This window comes from Lampris incognitus, chromosome 2 (assembly GCF_029633865.1).
Source record: "Lampris incognitus isolate fLamInc1 chromosome 2, fLamInc1.hap2, whole genome shotgun sequence".
Taxonomy (NCBI): domain Eukaryota; kingdom Metazoa; phylum Chordata; class Actinopteri; order Lampriformes; family Lampridae; genus Lampris; species Lampris incognitus.
In genome coordinates this window covers 46784195-46808654 of record NC_079212.1, presented here as the reverse complement: position 1 = coordinate 46808654, position 24460 = coordinate 46784195, and the positions used below count along the sequence as shown (strand labels likewise).

Sequence of the window (24460 nt, the reverse complement as noted above, 5' to 3'; positions counted from 1 at the left end):
TGTGTCTAGCAGGGTCAATGACCAGCATCTCAGTTTTATCCGACATCAAATTTTTCACAGAACCCAAGCAGGCCTCTAAATTCGTCATTTGAGTTTGATCATCAGCTCTTATAGGCACATACAGTTGAGTATCATCAGCATAGCAATGGAAATTTAGTCCATGAGTGCATATAATTTGACCAAGAGGTGAAAGATAAAGAGAGAAATGTAGAGGGCCAAGAACTGAGACCTGAGGTATGTCATATTTAACGTCAGAGAATTTTGATGTAATACTATTAGCAGACACAATGTGTTCTTCCAGATAAGTAGGACTTAAGCCAAGAGAGCTCGGCCAGAGACACCAAAATTACAATTTATTCTGTCTAATAGTGTACAGTGATCAATGGTATCAAAGGCTGCACTGTGGTCCAGTAGTAGAGGCACAGAAGTGGAATCAGAATCCATAGCTAGTCTAAACTCGTTCACCACTCTGGTCAGAGCAGTTTCAGTGGAGTGACAGGCCCTGGAACCCGATTGAAAAGGTTCATATAGATGGTTCTCTTCTATACTTAGCACAAAAAGTAAGGACATTTGTGTTTGGTAGATTATTTCTTTTTTGTAACAATGCTTCTTGGCGATAAATCTTCCACCGTTGTAAAGCTTGTTTATTTCCCTTTTAAATGGTGCCACATTTGTAAGGGACATGCATTTGTGGGATGAGTAGCAGAGCTGAATATGTGGGTTGTGCACATGAAAAATTTGCCAAATCTTCTCTGCCAATGCCAAACAGCTTATTTTGCTGTTGCTATTGACTCTTGTTTTGAGCTTCTGGTACCCCAGGTGCTGACAATCAGGTGCCTGATATAAGATTTATTGCCAAGAAGCACTGTTACAACAAAGAAATAATCTACCAAACACACATTTCCTTACTTTTTGTGCTACGTTTACATGGGTTGAACGTTTAGAGGCCTAGTTGAAGGAGGCTGCATCCCCAGCTTTCTTCTGGGTGTGGTCGTGAGAGACTAACAAAACAGCATCAGACAGGAACATACAAATACACACAAATTAGAGCTGTACTCATTCTTAACAAAATGCTACAAAGCAGAATTTAAACTTAAAGGTGTCATGTAACACATAGATATGATGTATTTAACCAACTACAGTTGTGAGACCAGTGATTGTACCTTCTAATGGCCAAAAGAAAGCAAATGATTATTTTAATGTACAAAGTGCAACAAAAACCGGCTACATGATCGAAAAAGTGGATGTTGGATGATGTGTGTTTACATTTGTAATATATGGGTTGGAGGCAGCAAGAAAAGGGGGGGGGGAGAATGGCATGCGCAGTAGAGAGGAGAGTGATGGAAAGAAAGATAAACCGGGGAGAGGGAGTTGAGATAGAAAGCTATCGGGGGAGTTCTAAGTGATGGAGATCAGACCGCGGATCTGCAAATAGTCCTGTGAGGTATTCAGGGATCAAAGCTGCTAATCGATGAGACGGATGCAGGGACAAAGATATGGACGTATTACACAGCTACGCAGGAGTAGGCATATGGACACACACACACACACACACACACACACACACACACACACACACACACACACACACACACACACACACACACACACACACACACACACACTCAAAGGAAAGCAGAGAATGAGGAAGTGAGGGAAGCGAGAGAGAGGAAGACAGAAGGAAACAGAAATACCCTGAGGCAATAGAACTTTTCTGATTCTTGTTGTCAGATAAAGAAAGCCTGGCGAGGCCTCTCATCGTCCAGGGTGGTGATATTCAGTCCGGGTCTCAGTCGATTCAACGTTCGGCGGGTGTTTAAATCAATTTATTGTTTGCCGTGTCTCGCCTGAGCTTGACATCGATATCATCTTGGGCCGTGATTTTTATTTCACATATTCTATTATCTGCGATGACAAAATGGGAGGTTGTGATAAATGTTTTTTTTTCTCTTTTGTCCACCCATTTCCGAATGTTGTGTTATCAAAAACGCCAAAAGTTTGGATTCTGCATTGTGTGTGTTTGTGTATGTGTGTGTGTATGTGTATGTGGAGGGGGTGCCAATTAATTAGTGTGTGTGGATGTGTCGGTGCCTTCTGAAAGAACAGGCCAAGATGAAATAGTGAGGCGCTCAGGCATCCACTGTAATTTATTGATGGCTCCTGGCTTGTGGGTTTGTCCTTGGAGAAGTTGTGTCACGTTGCCTGGTCATTGTGAAAATTAAATTTTAGTGTCTGTTACTTTGCTATAAAATTACCCGGTGCTCACACATTTGATGTGTGTATGGTCACCTGTGAGAGTGAATGTCTTTTTAATGTGTTTTTGAGGGTGTGTGTATTGAATTTTTGGTTTTGAGAGAGAGAGAGAGAGAGAGAGAGAGAGAGACAGACAGACAGACAGACAGACAGACAGACAGACAGACAGACAGACAGACAGACAGACAGACAGACAGACAGACAGAGGGAGAAGGAGAGTGAGGGAGAGGGAAAGCAAGAGAGAGAGAGCGACTGAGGGAGAGCGAGCGAGAGAGAGAGAGAGAGGGGGAGAGAGAGGGAGAGCGTGAGAGAGAGCAAGAGGGAGTGTGAGAAAGAGAGAGAGGGAGAGAGAGAGAGAGAGAGAGAGAGAGAGAGAGAGAGAGAGAGAGAGAGAGAGAGAGGGAGAGATTGATATGATGTCCAGCAATGTGTCGTCTTTTGCGAAATACTCAGGAACCATTTTTGTTGTGAACCAGATTACTCACTTGACTGTTGGTGTGATGGAAAGGAGACTTTAAATTCAGCAGTAAACCTTTAAAATTAGAATATCACACACACACACACACACACACACAAACACACCCACACAGCTTATTCAGTCTAGTCTCGGCTGCACTTAAGCATATTCCGGTCATGTGTGACCTCAGACACATATAGACCACCCTTGGAGAGCAACAACCGGCTCTAATGCATTTGCCAATTGAGTTCCTTTCACTCCTCCATAGCTCTCGAGAGGAATTCAGAATCTCCGAGGAGATAGGCCTAATGGGCTGGCAGGAATCAGTTCTGTCATTTGGTCAGAGACAAATACAACGGCATGATACATTCTTTTGAACCCAGATAAAAAATAATGGAATTCATGACATATTTTTCCTCTTACTTCATATTCCTATCATCACAGTTTTTTTTTTTAAATTTCTCCTCGGAGTGACCTCCACAGACACAGATTCAAGTTATCTCGTAGGGATGCTGTGCCGTAACAGCTTTTTCAGGTACCGCTAAATTCAATCTCTGGACAAGTTACCGTGTACATCGGCCAGGTGTGGTTTCAGTTCCACACTTTACAGAAGCGATCAAGATGATCTTGCATTGCTGGAACCACACCGGCTTTCCAACTAAAGTCACTGTGTTGGCATTGCTGTCCACACAATGGGGCGTTCTCGTTGTGTAACGTCGTCCGGTGTCACTCGAAGAAGCAACGTGACCTTGTGTGCCGCATGCACACAACTCTGACAGATTCCCCATACTGATAGGAAGCATCCCACCCCTCTTACACAGCATTAGCATGTGGAGGGGGTGACTCCACCTGAGGATGACTGGCAATTTTCCCTGAGGTGCTTGGGCGTCTCGTTTCATTGACATAATTTGAGCGTCTGCCCTTGTAATCAAGCGTAGGTAATTTGGGCGAAATCTGGAAATAATAAGGTGTGCTCCACCTTTTTCCCTTACAATGAATGCGCCTCTGGTGGCAGATCTCATTGACTCGGTAATGGAGGGAGCTTATTGAAAACCATTAACGTATTCAAGGTGTTTTTTCCAAGGAGCGGAATTCAGAAGTGGTTGATGGCCAGTTCACTCCAAGCAAATTCAAGCGATCTAAAATACTTGGTTTATCTATATTCCTGGTTCTGTGTTTCCTGTCTTAGCGTGTTATAATGCTCTTTATAAGAGCAGATTCACTTCAGTTCATGGTGTTTATATTCTCACAATTCATCTTTATCGTCTTTCTCGTCCATTAGATGTTTGTGATTCTTCAGCGGTTAGAAGCCAGGGGTAAAAGAGCAGGTGTGGTAGTGGTTTTAAGATTGTCCCCACCAATTGCTTACTTCATATTGGGGCGTCAACATTGAGACCCATGTGGCATAGGCGAGGCACGTGAAGTCCAGCATTTTAGACCAATAGAATATGAGGTGAGTGAGAGGGTGTCACGCTGGCGTTAGCCAACTTAAGTTCTCTGGGTAGAATTGAGAAGCTGAGATGAGAAGTTCTACTACAACACTGTTACCTTCAGTCTAACCCACACCACCGTCACTCTTCTCTACACTTCCACCCATTTATATCCTTTATACATGGACACCACCATCACTGTCCTCTACATCACCAACCCTTTATATCCTTTATACAAGGACACCACCATCACTGTCCTCTACATCACCAACCCTTTATATCCTATATACATGGAGACCACCATCACTGTCCTCTACATTTCCACCCCTTTATATCCTTTATACATGGACACCACCATCACTGTCCTCTACATCTACACCGCTTTATATCCTTTATACATATACACCACCGTCACTGTCCTCTACATCACCAACCCTTTACATCCTTTATACACATGGACACCACCATCACTGTCCTCTATATATCTCCACCCATGTATATCCTTTATACATGTACACCACCATCACTCTCATCTACATCTCCACCCGTTTATATCCTTTATACATGGACACCACCATCACTGTCCTCTACATCACCAACCCTTTGTATCGGACTAGATTTTCCACCGTTTTGAATTTTTTTGAAAAGCACATTTTTGACATCACCTCCTAAACTGTAGGTCCGATTGGTACCAAATTTTCTGTGGATCGTTACTGGACCAACCTTATCAAAAGTTGTATAACACTTGTTGATGTCTTATTTAGGTTGCAGGATATTGACCAATGAACTCCAAAAGGGCGTGGCTCAACACATAAATAGACCAAAGTCAACAACCGTTGGGCCAGTCATCACAAACTTGCAGCACATGTCCACATAAGTACCTGAAACATACCCTGAATGTTTCATTGACATTGACCACTAGGAAGTGATACAAATGCTCAAAATGTACGTAGCATAACACAAATCAGACTATCAATTAGAATTTGTCCAATCATTACAAAACTCGCAGGATATGTTTCATAACAACGTTAAACCATATGTGTGGAAATATTTTGAAATCGCTCAATAGGGGGCGTCACCAATTCCAAGCATATGCATGGTCCTAGCACAAATTTCAGAATCAGAATCAGAATCAGAAATACTTTATTCATCCCCGAGGGGAAATTGGGACATTTGGCTTTAAATCAATGACGGTTTGTCTAAACATCGCCAAACTTGGTGGGGATTTTTTAATCAAGCTGTTGAAACTTTCAACTTCTAACGGTCTGTGTTGGCCCGAACCCCAGAACTGCCGCTTGCAGCTTTAATCTTCTTCTTCTATTTCTTTCTTAATTCTTAATTTATTCATCTATTTGACATATGGGGCAGACGATACATTGCTGGACATCATGATCCCCCCCCCCCACATTTGCCCTCCCACTGCTCCCCTTTCTTTCTTTACTTGTTTTTCCTGCTCTTTTAATCTTGTTTGTCTTTATGTTATGTCATATGTTGTATGTGCTATCCTGACTGCAGCACTTTATACCTGCTGCTGTCATGTTCAGGTCTCCTAAAACAAAAGAAAATATAATAAGATAATGTGACGGGCTGGCGGCCTGTCCAAGGTGTCTCCCCGCCTGCCACCCAATGACTGCTGGGATAGGCTCCAGCATCCGGGATACCCTAATTAGGATGAGCAGCTTGGATAATGGAATGGACGGAAGATAACAGTTACTGTCAAATGTGGCACTCAGGCTGCACAGTGTTGTAATACACTAGCATCCATTCACAGCCCTGGGGTTCATGGCTGGAGCGCCGGCGTTGCCTCCGGCTCGGTCGGCGGTCCTAGTGAACGCTGTTCTCATGTTGTTTTGGATAACAATGGTCTGCCAAATGAGAAGATATAAACGTACAGGATGTGTGCTTATATTCCCATAACTCCACGCATGCAAATGTGTTTGCTGAGGTGAGACTTGAGCTCAGCAGCTCCATATATTTTATGATCTCCCTGTGCCGGCGTGTAGCTTTAGCCCAGCTGCTCCACAGAGGCTCAGGCGAGGGGGTTTTCAGGGGTTTCTTGAATTTCTCAGCTCATCCCTCTCCTGGCAGCAGATCAATAGATCAGAAAGGCTCCGTGTCCACACTGGCTCACCTAAATTGCCGCGTGAGAGTATTATGTGTAGAGATCTGTGGCCACCAAGCACCTGAAAACTTGCTGTATTGACTACTTACCCCGTTCAACCCCATCCGGCTAAAATCTGTTTGATGTGTTTGGACTGGATTTCTGCTCCTCTCTGTTTGTCCAACAATCTCTTTGTCCCTTCCGTCACCCCCTCTTATATTCCTAATCCCCATCCCCCTCCCTCTCCCTCAGTGGCTTCCTCTGTTTTTTCCTCTTTCCTTCTCCTTCTTTAGCTCCTTTCCATTGTCTGACACCGCATCACTCCCTGTCCCCTTCTCTTCCCTACTTCTCATCTCTCCACCTTTAACTTCAGTCTGTAATTCCTCTGTTGCCCCTCAACCGGACCACGACACACACACACACGCACACACACACACACACACACACACACACACACACACACACACACACACACACACACACACACACACACACACACACACACACACACACACACACATACAAAGAAACTTTCTCTCTTTTCAGTTAGCAGTTCATGCTACCCAATTTCCCCCTCGGGGATGAATAAAGTATTCTGATTCTGATTCTGATTCTGATTCTGTTTCTGATGGCCCAGAACTGTATAAGATGTGAGTGGGGGGGGGGGCATTCTGTCTATGTTTGACTTTGCTTTGATTATATCTTCTGCTTTGCAAATCCAGCAGCCGTGCAGCAGAGATCCTCAGCCTTAAACCCCTCACGCAGGTGACTGTTGCTGTCTCCTCACTCGGCATTAACCGGATAAGTCCCAAAGTACATTTTTGCCATTTTCAATTACACGCTATACCCCGGTCACGCGGAAATTGAAATACGTGAGGGGTTGAAGTGGGTGTTTTACCGCAGACCTGTAGATACTGCAGGTAATTACGTGTTCTTTATGTCCGTCTACACACTGTCAAACGTGGCTTTATTTGTCCCTGCAGCTTCCAGCGGCAGTGAGGTCGTCACTATTGTTCTGTTGTTAAACCGCGAATCCTCTCAGCGTCACCACAGCACGCCTTAATAGGATCCCTATGCAGTTCACATTCATTTACATTTGGGGTCACCCCCACCCCCCCACCGCCCAGTCAGATGACTGTAAGGAGCCGGAGTTGGACGGGGGGATGGAGAGACAATGAATTGCTTTGTGATTCGGCCACATTGTGGCTGACCAGATGGTCTCTTCCTCTTCCGGTCTCCTTCTATAAAGGAGATAATCAGTCAGGACCGGACTCTGAGAGCCTCTGCCCACACCTGTGAGAACCCCGTCTTCGCTTGAGATGATGTTATTCTTTGGGGAAACATCAATTTCTTGTCACGTACACCCAGAAAAAAAGCAACAACTTGGTTTTTTTATGTGTTTGTTGTTTTTTTCTTTTGGGTGGGGGGGTTTGGACACTGTCAGTTGAGCTGGAGGTGAGAACACTGTGATTTTAATGGGGGAAAATTTGTGCAAAGAACGTAATATTGTTCCTATGAAAAAATTAATTATGGCCCCTTTGCAATTGATATTTACAAAGTATTCACACGGTGAAATAGCCTCTGGTTACCTGGTAAATACAGCTGCACGTGAGTAGTAGCAGAGTAGAAATGGTTTATATTTTTCATTATCTTTCAACCAAGCCAAGGACTAGATTTCTAATGGATTTTTTTGGGGTTTTTTTTGTCCATGTTAAGATACAGTGAACTTCAGGCTTTTGGTGATTTAGACTCTGAATCCCACCACTACACACCTTTACACCAGGAAAATAAATAATCTCTACTACTACTTTAGGCTACTCCTGTTAGGGGTCACCACAGAAAAGGGTTATCATGGGGCGTCCGGGTGGCGTGGTGGTCTATTCCGTTGCCTACCGACACGGGGATCGTCGGTTTGAATCCCCGTGTTACCTCCTGCTTGGTCGGACGTCCCGACAGACACAAGTGGCCGTGTCATGAGGGTGGGAAGCCGGATGTGGGTATGTGTCATAGTTGCTGCACTAGCGCCTCCTCTGGCGCCTGTTCGGGGGGGTGGCGGACCTGGGGGGAATAGGATGATCCTCCCAGGCACTATGTCCCCCTGGCGAAACTCCTCACTGTCAGGTGAAAAGAAGCGGCTGGCGACTCCACATGTATCGGAGGAGGCATGTGGTAGTCTGGATGAGTGGGGTAATTGGTTGGATACAATTGGGGAGAACAAGGGGGGGGGTCTCAAAATTTAAAAAAAAGGAAAAGAAAAGGGTGATCATTCAAACTCTTAATTTTTTTTCCTACAATTTCATTGTCAGCTCAGTTGGCTTGGTCAGACTGCGTGAGGAAGCTGAGTTGGTGGGATGGCCATGACGAGGAAAAGAAAAACTCTTCTCCAAGAAACAAACAGTTAAAAGCAGTTAATCGTATTTACAAGACAGTGTCTGCACACCTTAGGCTGTCTGGTATGCCAGGGAGTGAAGCAATTAAGGCAGAGGCTTTCAAAGTTCGGGACAGTGAGCCTCCCTTCAGAGACATCACGTCACCAGGCCTCCCTCATTTTTATAAAAGGCATGATAGTAATTCCATCCATTATCCCGACCGCTTATCCTGCTCTCAGGGTCGCGAGATGCTGGAGCCTATCCCAGCAGTCATTGGGCGGCAGGCGAGGAGACACCCTGGACAGGCCGCCAGGCCATCATAGGGCCCCCCCCCACACACACACACACATTCATGCCTAGCGACAATTTTAGTACGGCCGGTTCACCTGACCTACATGTCTTTGGACTGTGGGAGGAAACCGGAGCACCCGGAGGAAACCCACACAGACACGGGGAGAACATGCAAACTCCACACAGAGGACGACCCGGGACGACCCCCAAGGTTGGACTACGGGGCTCGAACCCAGGACCTTCTTGGCGTGAGGCGACCGCACTAACCACTGCACCATCGTGCCGCTTAATAATAATCATTATCATCATCATCATGATAATAATAATAATAATAATAGTAATCCACTTTTTTAAAATAAAGGGTTACAATCATAAAGGGTTTGAAAATGATTAATTTGAACACTCAGTTGTGATACAATCGCCCACATTTTGATAAAAATCAATAAAAGTGGTTAAGAATTAGTATACAGGTCAGTACTTATTTGTACACGTGTGTAAGGCCTTGACCTGAGTTGTTAAGTAAAATTTTAAATGCACTCTGGGAAACACACATTGTTCACTCTTGTTAACTCTACCATGGAGAGCCTGCATAGCCCTCTCTATCATGATGGGAGCAGGGAGTCTGCATCCTGGCTGCACACAGACGGTGGATGCGGGGCTGCACTGACGACAGGAACAAACGCAGGTCGCCCTCCACCTGCAGCCCCGACCGACCGGTACCCGCTTTTTCTTTTGGACCCCCCCACCCCCTTTTCCCCTCCCCAATTGTACTTGGCCGATTACAGCCACTCTTACGAGCCGTCCCGGTCGTTGCTCCACCTCCTCTGCTGATCCGGGGAGGGCTGCAGACTACCACGTGCCTCCTCTGACACATGTGGAGTCGCCAGCCGCTTCTTTTCACCTGACAGTGAGGAGTTTTGCCAGGGGGACGTAACGCATGGGAAGATCACGATACTCCCCCCCCCAGTTCCCCCTCCTCCCTGAACAGGCGCCTTGACCGACCAGCTGGAGGTAACACGAGGATTCGAACCTGCAGTCCCTGTGTTGGTAGGCAACAGAATAGACTGCCACGCTACCCAGACGCCCCCGGTACCTGCTTTTAATCAGAAAACCCAAACTTTAAATATACCTCGCCACACTTTCTGTGCTTCCTTCTGAGTTCAGTTCGGCCATTTTCTTGTCCCCCCCCCCCCCCCCCCCGCCTCCACTGAAACTCTTAGGTGCCACCCTGAGGAGGTCGGCCTCACACTCTGAAAACCACTGAGTTAGAAAAGATAGGTATCTATCCGTGCAGACACACTTCTAGTTTCATAAATAAGAGAAATCCACATAAAGCAGGTCTCAATTAGTCAGTATTCAGACATTTCATGGTTCAAGTGAGAAATACGCTGCTCCAAGGGTCTTACTTCCACAGCAGCTCCACCACCTGCAGCTGTCAAGAGCCTTTTCAAATTTCATTGGACTTAAAATATTGACTGCAGGTCTATCAAATAAGGCTTAATTGTCAGAGAAAGTACAAGGCCATATTATGTGTGCAGATCAGACCGAACTGCACACACACAATGCAATGATTTCCTCGCCAGCTTTATGAACTGTGCAAGTGTTACCATTAGACCAGTACAAATGACGTTCTGCAGTGACATACAGTATGTATACTGACACTACTACTGGATCGCCACCTTGCCGTGGTGGAGAAGCTTGCATGTACCAATGAGCCCAACAGCTATGCCGTCCAGAGCTTGGCTCCTGGTAGGGTATCTCAAGCAGGACAGGTCAAGGAGGAAGTTCCAGATGAAGCGCGATCCAACAAAGAACTAAACGGTGGAGCTGGTAGAAGATGTCTCCAGGTCATAATGGCAGTGAAGGTGGATGAAGGCTGCAACAGAGGCAGGTCCCCAATGGTCTTGGTTCTCCATGCCATTGGGCTCTGGCCAGCCCCTGCCAAGGACCGTGTGGTGGCTGCAGGCGCATCAGCCATCCATTCATTATCCAAACCTCTTATCCTGCCCAGGGTCGTGGGATGCTGGAGCCTATCCCAGCAGTCACTGGGCAGCAGGTAGGGAGACACCCTGGACAGGCCGCCAGTCCATCACAGGGTCCACACACACACACACACACACACACACACACACACACACACACACACACACACACACACACACACACACACACACACACACACACACACACACACACACACACATTCATACTTAGGGACAATTTAGTACGGCCGATTCACCTGACCTACTTGTCTTTGGACTGTGGGAGGAAACCGGAGCCCCCGCAGGAAACCCACGCAGACACTCCATGTAAAAAACTGTCACGTGCAGGTGTCCTTGCATTACGCGGCTCTGGGATCAGCCTCTACGCCCACCTGAAGATCCAGAGAGACCCAGAGGGAGGACGGTCACGCTCGCCCCGAGTGACTGCCGATGATGACGATGACCACTAATAGGATGAACAATTTCTTGTTACATATTCATTTACTTTGATTCCCCAGATAACAAATTCAGAGTTAGGCACTCGAGACCCACACTAGCAATTACGTTTTCCTTTATTAGCAGATAAAGTTAGTACCCTTATCATTTAGATAGATAGATAGATAGATAGATAGATAGATAGATAGATAGATAGATAGATAGATAGATAGATAGATAGATAGATAGATAGATAGATAGATAGACAGACAGACAGACAGACAGACAGACAGATAGATAGATAGATAGATAGATAGATAGATAGATAGATAGATAGATAGATAGATAGATAGATAGATAGATAGATAGATAGATAGATAGATAGATAGATAGATAGATAGATAGATAGATAGATAGATAGATAGAAACAGCATGTTGCTACAAGTGCCGTTGAAGTTAGTATTGTAGTGCACAACACAAAAGTTTACTAAATACTCATGGAATTTATTTTGCGAGAATTGACCCAAAAAGCATCCTCCTGACAGTCTTGACACTTCACTGTCTCTCAATGGCAATACTGCCCCATCATCAAGTCTTTGCGCTCCAGTTTTACTCGAGGTCGCCTGGCAGCTGGCCTTTAATCTGGCTGCGGTGCCCTCCTCCGTCCTTCCATCGCTCCGTTGTCTCCCTCCTGTTAATTGCTAGTTAGGAGGGGAAAACGTGTTTTTAATTGTCTGCCAGTCCAGAAAGTCTTCGTGTTCGTTAGAGCTAATGTCCAGGCGTCAGACGCACAGAAAGCGGCTGATGGGCCTTGTCAAGCTGCAGACCGCTGCACTTGGCCAGCTCTGAAGCCCAGCATCCAACAGCACCATTAGCGGTTCTTGTTTTCTTTTGTGTGTGAAAATGTGGGTTTGTGTGTGTGTGTGTGTGTGTGTGTGTGTGTGTGTGTTTGTGTGTGTGTGTGTGTGTGCGTGCGTGTACATGCGCGCGATCCCTAAATGAAAAAAAAGATAAATTGCTTTGTTATAATTGGACTGCGAGTACGGGCATGATGTCAGTGTTTATTCAGGATAAATAATACATTGCCAACACCGGATAATTTTCTATTTACTACTCCAAGAAATATGTATATCTTATTGTTAGAAAATTGGAATTTCTTTTTTCTTTTTTTTTTGTGTGTGCGTGCGTATGTAGAGAGCACAATAGGAGTGCTCAAACATTGAATCATGCATATTGCAACACCGACCAAAGGCAATATTGTTTTCGTCTGTGGCCAAAATGATGCTTTTCAAAAAGCAATTTTCCTTGTTTATAATTATAGATATCGATTGCTGGAGGGTGTGCGTGTGCGCATGTGTGTGTGTGTGGGGGGGGTCCTGGCTGATGTCGGCAACAGCACATCTGCAAGTCAGCTTGATTAAGTTTTATCACGCGCGTGTTGGCGTGATAAAACTCAGAAGGATGCGTGCTAAAAACCTGGGAGTGATCGAAATTAAAATCGTGAATTAATTTCGGTTTAATTAGCAGTTCACTTCTGCTCCCCGTTCCGTCCCGCGGAGAGTGAACGCTGCCGAGGTGTGACCGGTTAGCGGCGCGCGCTGTTTCTCATTATAGAAATCAATTCAGGTTTACAATTAGGTCTATTGGTTTTATTAATGGATTATTGACTGTGCCTGTCACACATTTAGTTGTAAAGTTGTAATGAAACTGGACGTGAGTCACATTGTTTCTGTTCCGAGCGTTTCAGTGTCTGTTCGGTGTTGCATATTCTGACGAAGCGCTACTGCTTTCTCCTTCTTCACTTTGTCTACTTCTTCTTCTTCTTTCGTTTTTGTCTTCTTCTTTGTTTTTTTTTCATTTATTGTCCTCCAGTGGTTGTGCTGTATTTGCAGGCCGTGGGAACCAAGGAGTGGAGAGAGGTAAACCGACACAACATTTGTTCCCACATTTGATTGGTTATACAGTCAATCTGTCCAAGATTAACTACTTTCCAAGACGTTTCCATAATAATTGTATTAAAGACGTTTCGACTCGGCGAACCCGCACTATTAGTTGTAAATGATTTTCAATGAGGGCTAAAAGATAGCGTATTAGAGAAGCATCCGGGTACCGCGGCGGTCCATTCCGTTGCCTAGCAACACGGGCGTCCCTACAGAGCCAGGCTGTGTCCGAAATCACTCACTTTAAAGTGAGTTCGCCATTTTGTAGTGCTGTCCCAATGTATAGTGGGAATTATTATACCATAGTGGACCATACCATAATAAATCAATGTAGTGGACTCAATTATCCCACAATGCGTCGTGACAAGTAGCGTACAACGGATGGTCACTAACTATGGAGGTATTATAGTAGTCACTCACTAACCAAGCAATATATACCATCATGCATTGCGCTGAAAGAAAACTGGTAGACGGACAAGAGGAGAGAGAGAGAGCGCCATGAGAGCTGTCGTGCAAATGTAAGCAATTTTCGGTTTAACTTTCGATGGTATGTTTGAAGTTTGTTTTAACGGTTTATTAGCCACGTAATAAGCTGTGAATGCATCAGGCCATTACGGCACAAATCACGGCGAGCGACCCAGCTCGCTAACCTTAGCTAGCCCTCTTCTGTACAGTAATTGCCATTGGCAGCGGCGCTAAGTTAAAACAAGACGGGCTACCATTTTTCAAAATGTGTAAATAGCGACATTAAATTGGAGCGTCACATAAGCACTTGAGAAAATATCGATTATCAATTTATGTTGATCTCTTCAGGGGCCGACGGCGATGTGGCAAAATGTATTCGCCTGAGGAGAGAGAGGGACCGCCTCTTCTCTGGGAAGCGTTTGGCCTCTGCAGTTAAATGTATTTAATATATCAGATACTTTTACTTTGAAGTAAAATCTATTATGATTATTGTTATTGCTATTTATTATGGACGGTCCACCCGATATTGATTTGGCACGTTTTAATTGTGCGACAGCAATGAACATAATCAACGGCGCAGACAAAATGACCCGACTAGTGTCTGGAAAAAAGTGTTTTTTCATTTTGCGATGAGCCCAGTATATAGTCATCCACGTAGAGCTTCCTATGTAGGGGGTAGGGAGTAGTGAATGAGTGAGTGATTTCGGACACGCCTACAATTGGCTGTGTCTGCAGGCGGGAAGCCGGATGTGGGTGTGTGTCCTGGTCGCTGCAATAGCGCCTCCTCTGGTCGGTCGGGGCGCCTGTTCGGGGTGGAGGGGTAACGGGGGGGGGGGGTAGCATGATCCTCCCACGCCCTACGTCCCCCTGGGGAAACCCCTCACTGTCAGGTGAAAAGAAGCAGTTGGCAGCTCCACATGTATCGAGCTCCAAATGCATCTGGTAGTCTGCAGCCCTCCCTGGATCGGCAGAGGGAGTTGAGCAGCGACCAGGACGGCTCCTAAGAGTGGGGTAATTGGCTGGATACAATTAGGGAGAAAGGGGGGAGGGGGAGTAGGGTATTAGAATGAAGACCAGAGGACATGCAAGCTCCAGAGAACCATTTTCACAGAAAGTTGAACATGTCAACCTTCTTTTCTTGCCCACACAAACTTCCCCACCAATGTTAAATTGTATTGAAGAGGCAACAGACAGGCCCATGTACCTGGCCAAAGCTGATGAATTAATATTAGAAGTAAAAAAAAGAAGAAAAAAAAGAAAGAAAATGCTGTTCTGTATTGCAGGCTGATAAAGATAGAGATGATGTAGTGTTTATTCAAATTATGACCAAGAAATTAAATGCCAGGCCTGCCAAGGCTGCCGAGTAGAGAGACGGAGAGACGCTTGTGGGCTTCATAAATATGCAGCGTCTCCTCCATCTGGTTTCTCACGATCTCGTTCCCTGTCACATTGTCCTATAACCCTTCGTCCACTGGCTGTTTAGCTTTCCCTTCCTCCTTTTTTGTCCAGTAAGTACACATCCACACAAGCACATACATGCGCACATGCCCTGACACAAACACACATGCACAAACATTCTTGTACTTCTACACTTCTGAGGAATCCTCATTGACTACATCTCCTAGCCCTTAACCCTTTGACCCCTCAGACTGCATGTCCAACCTTAACCCTTGCCATAATCTTAACCTAACCCTAATTCTAACCTTAACCCTAAACCCAAGTCCTAACCCTAAACTAAACCCTTATAGAAGCGAGGACTGGCCAAAATGTCCTTACCTTGCAAAAATGTCCTCACTCTGATGGTTGAATACTCAAATTAGTCCTCATAAAAATAGATATATAAGAGCATGCACAGACATACACACACACACACACACACACACACACACACACACACACACACACACACACACACACACACACACACACACACACACACACACACACACACACACACACACACACAATTCCTATACTTTCTCTCTTTTCTTTAGTAATATGCTTAGGAAATTATGTTTTTACTGGGTCTATTTATCTACTTGTAAATTCAGTGTCAATATGCACATCAGGAATGTGTCGCTACTAATCTGCATACATCTAAACATCTCACACTTTCTCATTTGCTGTGGTGAGGCTTTAATCAGAAACACGGTGTGATCTGCACTGCACCCAGCATAGTAAACATCCCGCTGCAAGCCATACACACACTGACACCAGTGGCACATAGCTGCACATGCAAGCCATATGCACACACTGACACCAGCAGCACATAGCTACGCATGCAAGCCATACACAAACTGACACCAGTGGCACATAGCTGCACATGCAAGCCATATACACACACTGACATCAGCAGCACATAGCTGCACATGCAAGCCATATACACACTGACACCAGTGGCACATAGCTGCACATGCAAGCCATACACACACTGACACCAGCGTCACATAGCTGCACATGCAAGCCGTACACACACTGACACCAGCAGCACATAGCTGCACATGCAAGCCATACACTGACACCAGAGTCACATAACTGCACATGCGAGCTGTACACACGCTGACACCAGCAGCACATAGTTGCGCATGCAAGCCATATCCACAAACTGACACCAACAGCACATAGCTGCACATGCAAGCCATAAACACACTGACACCAACAGGACATATCTGCATATGCAAGCCATATACACACACTGACACCAGCAGCACATAGCTGCACATGCAAGCCATATACACACCCTGACACCAACAGCACATGGCTGTACATGCAAGCCATATACACACACTGACACCAGCAGCACATAGCTGCACATGCAAGCCATATACACACACTGACACCAGCAGCACATAGCTGCACATGCAAGCCATATACACACACTGACACCAGCAGCACATAGCTGCACATGCCAACAAACCCCCTGTCGTATGGCTGAATGTAAGATATTTTCACAGACTGCACTTTCAGAGACTGCTATAAGCGAACAAGAATTTACCAAAAAATACAAAAGAGGAGAAAAGTAAGCAAGATAAAGTGGAAAGACAGATGTAAAGTATAATTTGGGAGGGATCAGGTAGCCACACACAAATGAGAGGATAATGAAAAATAAATGAAAACCTGGAAAGAATAAAACTATCAGAAGTATAAAATCAAAAACTATTACTTTTTTCCCCAGCTATCTGAGAGCCATTTAAAATCTAAGCCACCAAAAATAAGAAATGATAGAGTGATACAGCAGACAACAAATATGTATACTTTGCACTTACCAACAATGCTACCTAACCTGTTAACTAATTTTATCTCAGGTGAGCTACCAGCCTCCAATTATATAACAAGGAAAAACTGAGGGATTTTTCCTTCAGGTCGATATTGCAGGTCAGTTCCAAAGTCCAATAAACTCCAATGCTAGGGCCTTAGCCATGGATAGGCTGGGGACAGACTTGATAGCGGGGATTATGTGCACTGGGCACTAAGAACATGAGCCCGGGTATTGAGGCTGGATTGAGGCAGTGCTGAGATCAATAGCTCATTACATGGTGCTGTCAGCCTGGGCCACAGAGGGGATGCCGAGGGTCCGCTGGGGGGATTACTGGTGTGATTGCCACAAAGATAGAGACTAAATTTGGCCTAGGTGGATGTCTTAGACTAGACCTAGGTGGGCTTGGAGGGTGGCTGTCCCGCACTGACTCTGATTTCTTGAGGGATAGAGATCCAGCCCGGCAACGCACCCGGTTAGATTTGTGTTATCCGCTCTGTAACACAGTCATAAATTTTTCTTGACTTATAGCTGAAATGCACAATTTCCTCGATCCGTCCGTCTCTCTGGTAGCGAGAACTACAAACAAGGAGTAGTGGCCATTGTCTCCTGTGTGCCATTACCTCAGCATCAAACAGTTCCCACCCTGGGGAAAATGGCATCCTCAGACCAAAGCTAACACAGGAAATCTCATGTTTTACAAACTACAACCAACTTTTGTTCTACTGTATGATTAGTTAAGAACTGGTAGATTAGTTGTCCAATAGCAGCACTGACATATCATCATCACGTTTCTATACTTATTCCAGTTTGAGTAGGAGTGTGTTTGTTGCTGTACCTGTGTTCCAGCCTACTCTGTAACAGTGGTATATGGGGAGTGTCTCCAGTCATGATAAAGATGCCACTTAGCATTGTGTAACCTTACCCCATGGTCCAGATGGATAAAAATAACCATTCATAAATGGAGAAAAATCCCAGATTTCAGCTTTAAATTTAATGACATATAATGATATTCAAAACAATGCTGACACCACCCTGAGTCACCCCTTCCTCTCCCTGGTTTTAGTTTGGAAGAACGGAGGTGATTGACAACACCCTGAACCCAGATTTTGTCAGGAAGTTTGTGCTGGATTTCTTCTTTGAAGAGAAACAGAACCTGAGGTTTGACGTGTAAGTAAGCCGCCCCTGTTTATTTATGAACAAATATGAACTTGTTTATTTTCAAATTGGTACGTGAACTGATGGGTAAATGGTACACCTTCAGTTTACGCATGCATGCAGGATAAGCCACCAAACCGTTTTTCCTGGACTATAAGTCACTGTTTTTTTGTTTGTTGTTTTTTTGTTTTTTATTTTTTTTGCTCGTCTGGGTGGTCCTGCGACTTATATATTCCAAAGCGATTTATGCAATGTAATTTAATGGGATGAATACGCTGCATTTCAACTAAGGCCATGACATGGCACTGTTTGCATTGGGATTGGGATCCTGCGGGACCCAACGCAAATCTCGCAAGAGCGGGCGGTTTTAACTTTGCTGCGGGCGGGAGCGGGCGGTCAAAAGATAAACCGCGGGTCCTGGGATTTAGCCAGTGCTAACCAGAAGGATGGAGTCAACAAATGAAGTTGAAAAGAAGATCAAAGCTGGTCATTACAATACAAAAGTAGAGCAAGGCAAGTCTGATATTTGGAAAAAATTTCTCAGTTGTGACAAAGATGGAATAGTATCCACTATTTGCAGCGGTTTCACCCGGTACCGACAATGCAGTGTCTTTGTCCATGTCTATGTTTGTGTCATCGTGTGAAGTTTTTATTTTGAGCTTCGATTTATTTTATTTTTTTCCTGTTTGATGACTGGGAGAGCTGGTGTTACATTACATGACATTACAATCATTTAACCGAAGCTTTTATCCAAAGTGACTTACAATAAGTGCATTTAACGTAGGAAATCAGGAGAACTACTAGTCATCAGAGGTCATAAGTGCGTCTAAACAAGCATCTAAGAGCAAAACCAGTGCTAAAGTAAAAGCGCAAGAAAGAGATTTTTTTTTTTAAATGAGTGAATACAATAAGTGCTAAGAACAAGTAACAGGGTAGTAGTTATTGAAGAGGTGAGTTTTCAACCTGTGCCGAAAGATGGGCAGCGACTCCTCTGGCCTGACATCAGTGGGGAATTCATTCCACCACTGAGGGGCCAGGACAGAAAAGAGCTGTGACCGGGTCGATCGGCAGCAGGGGCAACTAGGTGTCCCGAGGCAGCAAAGCGAAGTGGTTGGGTGGGGATGTAGGGCTTGACCATGGCCTGGAGATAGGAAGGAGCTGTTCCTTTCACTGCCCTGTAGGCTAGCACCAGAGTCTTAAACTGGATGTGAGCAGCTACTGGGAGCCAGTGTAGGGACATGAGAAGGGGAGTTGTGTGGGAGAACATAGGACGGTTGAACACCAGACGAGCTGTAGCTTTCTGAACAAGCTCCAGAGGTCTGATGGCCGATGCCGGGGCGCCAGCAAAGAGGGAGTTGCCGTAGTCCAGCCAGGAGATGACCAGAGCCTGGATGAGCACCTGTGCTGTCTTGTCGGTGAGGATTGGGCGAATCCTCCTGATGTTATAGAGGAGAAATCTGCAAGAGCGAGCAACCAATGCAACGTTTGCAGCAAATAACAGTTGGTCGTCCAGGATCACACCCAGATTCCTCGCAGTCCGAGCTGGTGTCACCACGGTATTGTCAATGGTGATGACCAGGTCTCGGTGTGGGCAACCTTTCCCCGGGAGGAACATCAGCTCTGTCTTGTCCAGATTGAGCTTCAGGTGGTGTGTTGCCATCCACTCCAAGATGTCAGTCAAGCACGCAGCAATGCGTGTCTCTACTTGTGTGTCAAAGGGAGGAAAGGACAAGATCAGCTGGGTATCATCGGTATAACAATGGTAAGAGAAGTCATGCAAGATGCGTAGCCTGAGATAAACTCAGCTTTTGGCACCGCAAACGGGCAATTCCAGAGCCCTCCCGTTACCACTTGCTCAACGTGAGTGGAGAGTGTGGGATAGATGAGATTGGTAGGGTCACAGCGCCTAGGAGTGACCCAACGTCTATGCCAGCCCTGGGAAGAGGAAAGGACAGGAATGCGAAGGAAACACATAGTCTATACTAGGTCCACAAAATACAGATAACTGACCGGATCTAAAAAGAGCAGTCCTTGCTTGACAAAGTCTTGGCTTGAAAAATTCGCGCTTGCCTTTGTTCACTCTAGCCTTTGTTCAACCTAGACCTGTTTGCCCTTGGCTTGTTTGCCTGACGCTTGGAAGCTGACGCTTCCAAATAGCAGCAGTGATTTAAAGAACACTGATTGCTAATTGGTGTTGGATCGGCTGAGAGAGCTTGGTCTTGGCCCTGCTCGGTGCTGTGCCCGAGAGGAAACACCGAGGCGGTCTCCTCGCCTAGCGTCGACTGTGGAGTGTTTTTGTCTGCGTCTGCGTTTGTGTTGTCATGTGGAGTGCGGGGGCGTTGTGTGGAATGTGTCTGGCTGGGAGAGCTGGCGTTGGATCAGCTGAGGGAGCCTGGTCTGCTGCGTCCTGTGGGCCCAAGAACCAAGGCCTTGCCTGGAGCTCCACTCGAACAGGAAGCACCGAGGGCGGTCTGACAGGACGTTGAAGCGGGACAGGCTAAGCTAACTGCTAGTCCATGCAGACTGGCAGTTCCGACAGTCGTTCTGGCTGGCGTTCGTTCTCTGGACAGTGGAATTTTTGGACTGTGTTGCACTGAATGGACTGTGTTGTTAACTGTTCGTTTGTTTGTTTTTTGTTCGTTTTTTGCTTTGTTTTCGCTGTTTTTGTATGTTTTTGGTGGTGTTGTTTTTGGAAATTTGGATATGTTTTTATCTTTTGTGTTGCACTGCTGGGCTGGGTGAAATGAAGTTTTGTTTCTTTCATGTACTCAAGTACATGATAGAAATTACAATACATTGTTCTTGGTGCTTTCAGTTTGGGCTGCTACCCTGACTCGTGTGGCCAATAACCATGTACGAGGTCTCACTATCTCATGCCAATCGCTTGGAGAGGCTAGTGAACTCGCAGGTGAGGAAGTGGCTCGGACTGCCAAAGTGCTTCAGCAGTGTTGGACTCTACGGCAATGGAGCCCTCGCACTGCCAATTTCCAGCCTGGTTGAGGAATCCAAATGTGCCAAAGTGAGGCTGGACATGTCCCTCACAGAATCCTGAGACCCGGTAGTGAGAGGAGTTGCTCCAACCCTAGCAACAGGGAAGAAATGGACCCCAGCTGCAGCTGTACTGGAGGCGAAATCTGCCCTCCGCCACCGAGACGTAGTAGGCCATGTTCAACAAGGCAGAGGCGGCCTTGGCCTGGGAACAAAAACACCTATGTGGCAAAAGGCGACTACTACTGAACAGCGACCTATGGTGGTAGAGGAGGTTCGCTGACAGGAAGTAGCAGCCAGATGTTCTAAAGCCATAGCACAAGCCAGACAGGGCTGCTGGATGAGGTGGGAGGGTGTTGAAAAGAGGAAACTCACATGGAGTGTGCTCTGAAGCATGGAATCAAACAGGCTGAGCTTCATCATCAAAGCCACATATGATGTCCTGCCCTCTCCCACAAATCTAAATCTCTGGCTTGGAGAGAATCCATCTTGCTCCCTGTGTACAGCCCCAGCAACCCTCAAGCACATCTTGGTTGGCTGCAAGACCAGCCTCACCCAAGGCAGATACACCTGGCGACACAATCGGGTGCTCAGGTGCTTGGCAGTTGAACTCGAGCGCAAGAGGTTTCCATCAATGCCAACCCTTCAACAACCAGGAAGGGCCCCGGCGTTTTCTAGCTTTCGTTCAGGAGGGGGATAAACTGAAGGCCAACCCTTCACTTCCCGACTTAGGCTCACTAAACTCAGCCAGGGATTGGGAAATGCGGGTGGACTTAGGCCAGAAGCTCATCTTCCTGACAGAGATCGCAACAACCACCTTACGACCAGACCTCGTCCTCTGGTCCAATTCTTGCCAGTTTGCTTACATCATCGAGCTGACAGTCCCCTGGAAGGATGCAGTTGATGAAGCGTATGAGTGTAAGAAGCTGCGGTATGCCAACCTAGCAGCCGAAGCAGAGGACAGAGGCTGGAAGGTGAAGGTGCACCCTGTGGAGGTTGGTTTTAGGGGCTTTGTTGCCAGCTCCACAGCAAAACCCCTGAGGGAACTAGGAGTCAGGGGGCAGGCCCACAGGAGAGCAATGAAAGAGCTATCTGACACTGCTGAGAGGACTAGCCACTGGATCTGGATCAAAAGGAGAGATGTCGTCTGGGCTGCTAGGGTGAACAGCTAACCACAGGACACACACCCAGAACCGATCAACCTGTGGTGGGCCTGCCTCAGTGGAGGGTGTCTTGTGATAAAAGGCCGAAACACCCTGTGATGCTGAGGTACACAACTAATGATGTGTCTTGGTGGTGGCAATGTCACCTCGGCAGCCATCTCCAGTTTATTTCCCACTGAAACTGTTGCATTGCAAATACTAGCGATTTTAACAACCAGTCCTTTATTGAATCTTGAATATCTGGAGTAAACCAGTGACCGCTGCGAAAGGGCAGCTGACAATCAGGGAAAGACCAGATGACGGCCTGCAAATACTAGGGATTTTAACAACCAGTCCTTTATTGAGTCTTGATTCTTGATAAAATGAACCAGACTTTGTTAGTTAAAAGTATTGATCTACAACGGACAAAAATCTGGCACCTCTGAGTTGAGGCAACATACCTGCACCATTCTCCCTGGTCAAAGTTAGCTGTTCTTCAAAGATAAAACACTTCGCCCTGCACATATTAAACAAGATGCTACTGAGAAATTTGTCCCACCTGAGACATTTGGGCCTATATGACTTTGTCACTGGGAAAGGCTTTGTTGACATAGAATAGAATAGAACAACAAGACTTTATTGTTGTACAGAGTACAACACTGATCAGTGCGTTAAAAGATGGAAATGAAACGAAACAAAACAAAATAACATCAGCAAAACAAACAACCACAGCTAACAAACAAAACAAACAACCATAGTTCTAAAATAATAAGTAAAATAAATCAATACGATATAATTTGGCCCTAGAATAGGCGTACTTATTGCATTAGAATAAGTAATTCTTACACTTGTGTGAATGTAATTATAGTCTAGAGTGTAATTTCACTGTGTTATTACCACTCTTTATTAATACTACACAGTAGAATAACGTATTTTCCCTGCGGGACGGAAGGAGACACAAGATCAATGGAATTCTATTGTGGGGCATGAGTGGTCAGAATGTTTGCGGGTGGGGGTGGACGCACACATTGTTGGAGTGGGCGGTGATGGTCAGAAATCCAGTCGGAGCAGGATTAATAGAAGAGTCCTGCGCAGGGCTTGATACTGTACCACAAAATTAATGGTACTTGTACACTGAAGTGACGTATATTTTTTTTTCTTTTCTTTTTTTCTCCTCGCAACAGCGTGTTTTTTGCTGAGTGAGACTTAGACTCCGGTGTGACTTGTAGTCCGGGAAATACAGTAGGCTGTGCTCTACTCCAAGTGGTTAACCTTCTTGCAGCAGCTCTCTGGTTTGGTTATAAAAAAAAAAAAACAAGAAGAAAAAGGGAAAAAAAAGTCTTACTGGAATAGAAAAACAAGAACGGTGCTCGGATTAGTCGGTGAACCATCCAATCATGGAGGGAGCTGAACGAATTGTCAGTTACCACTAAAACAGTGGGGCTCTTGTTTGTCGTATTGATTAATTCACTGTCAGTATACCGTCTTAGCTATTCTGCCCATTTCACCTACCTCTTTTCCACAATCAATAGCAGAGAAAGATCACTTACGTGCTTCTGTGTCTTTAATCAAGGCACAGAAATGTGGTGTATTGTTCACTCAGTACTTCTATGTGATTGCTGGTAAACAGTTTGCAAGAACTTTATGAGAACTTTGTCAGATCAGACGTATCAAGATATAATTTCAAATGAGAAATATAAACAGGCTAAAAATACATAAATTAAAGATTATGCGAGATGTTATCATATTGCATGAGTAACTATTAGGTGGATTCACTTTTTCCACACGTTACCCAGATAGCATCCGGATGTGGGCCACTTCAGGCAATGATGCGGCACTAGCATCCATCCATCCATTATCCAAGCCGCTTATCCGAAGTCGAGTCACGGGATGCTGGAGGCTATCCCAGCAGTCATTCGGCGGCAGGCGGGATGGCCCAAATATGCCAAATCAAATGGTGGCCTTTTTTGGCTAAGATGTGGTGCTCTCGGCAACATGTAATCTGGATGTGACCCTGAAGTGGCCCGTGTGGTAAATGGTGAATATGGCTCAAATATCACAAAACAAATATGGGCCACCTTTGCCAAATATGTTGCACATGCAGCATTTCTATGGCTTGGTTCTGGCCCAGATCTGGCAAACAAGAGTGGACCACCCAAGTGCCATCATTCCACGCGGTATGTGGGCCGGATG

General features: G+C 45.6%; 1 protein-coding gene across 1 annotated transcript in view; it reads left to right on the top strand.

Annotated features, from left to right (window-relative positions):
• Window positions 1-24460, top strand: part of cpne9 (copine family member IX) — a 126038-nt gene that overhangs the window by 9310 nt on the left and 92268 nt on the right. The window contains exons 3-4 of the mRNA XM_056299852.1: window positions 13191-13237; window positions 18046-18149. Coding sequence (XP_056155827.1) covers window positions 13191-13237; window positions 18046-18149 — 151 coding nt within the window. The remainder of the gene's footprint in view (window positions 1-13190; window positions 13238-18045; window positions 18150-24460) is intronic.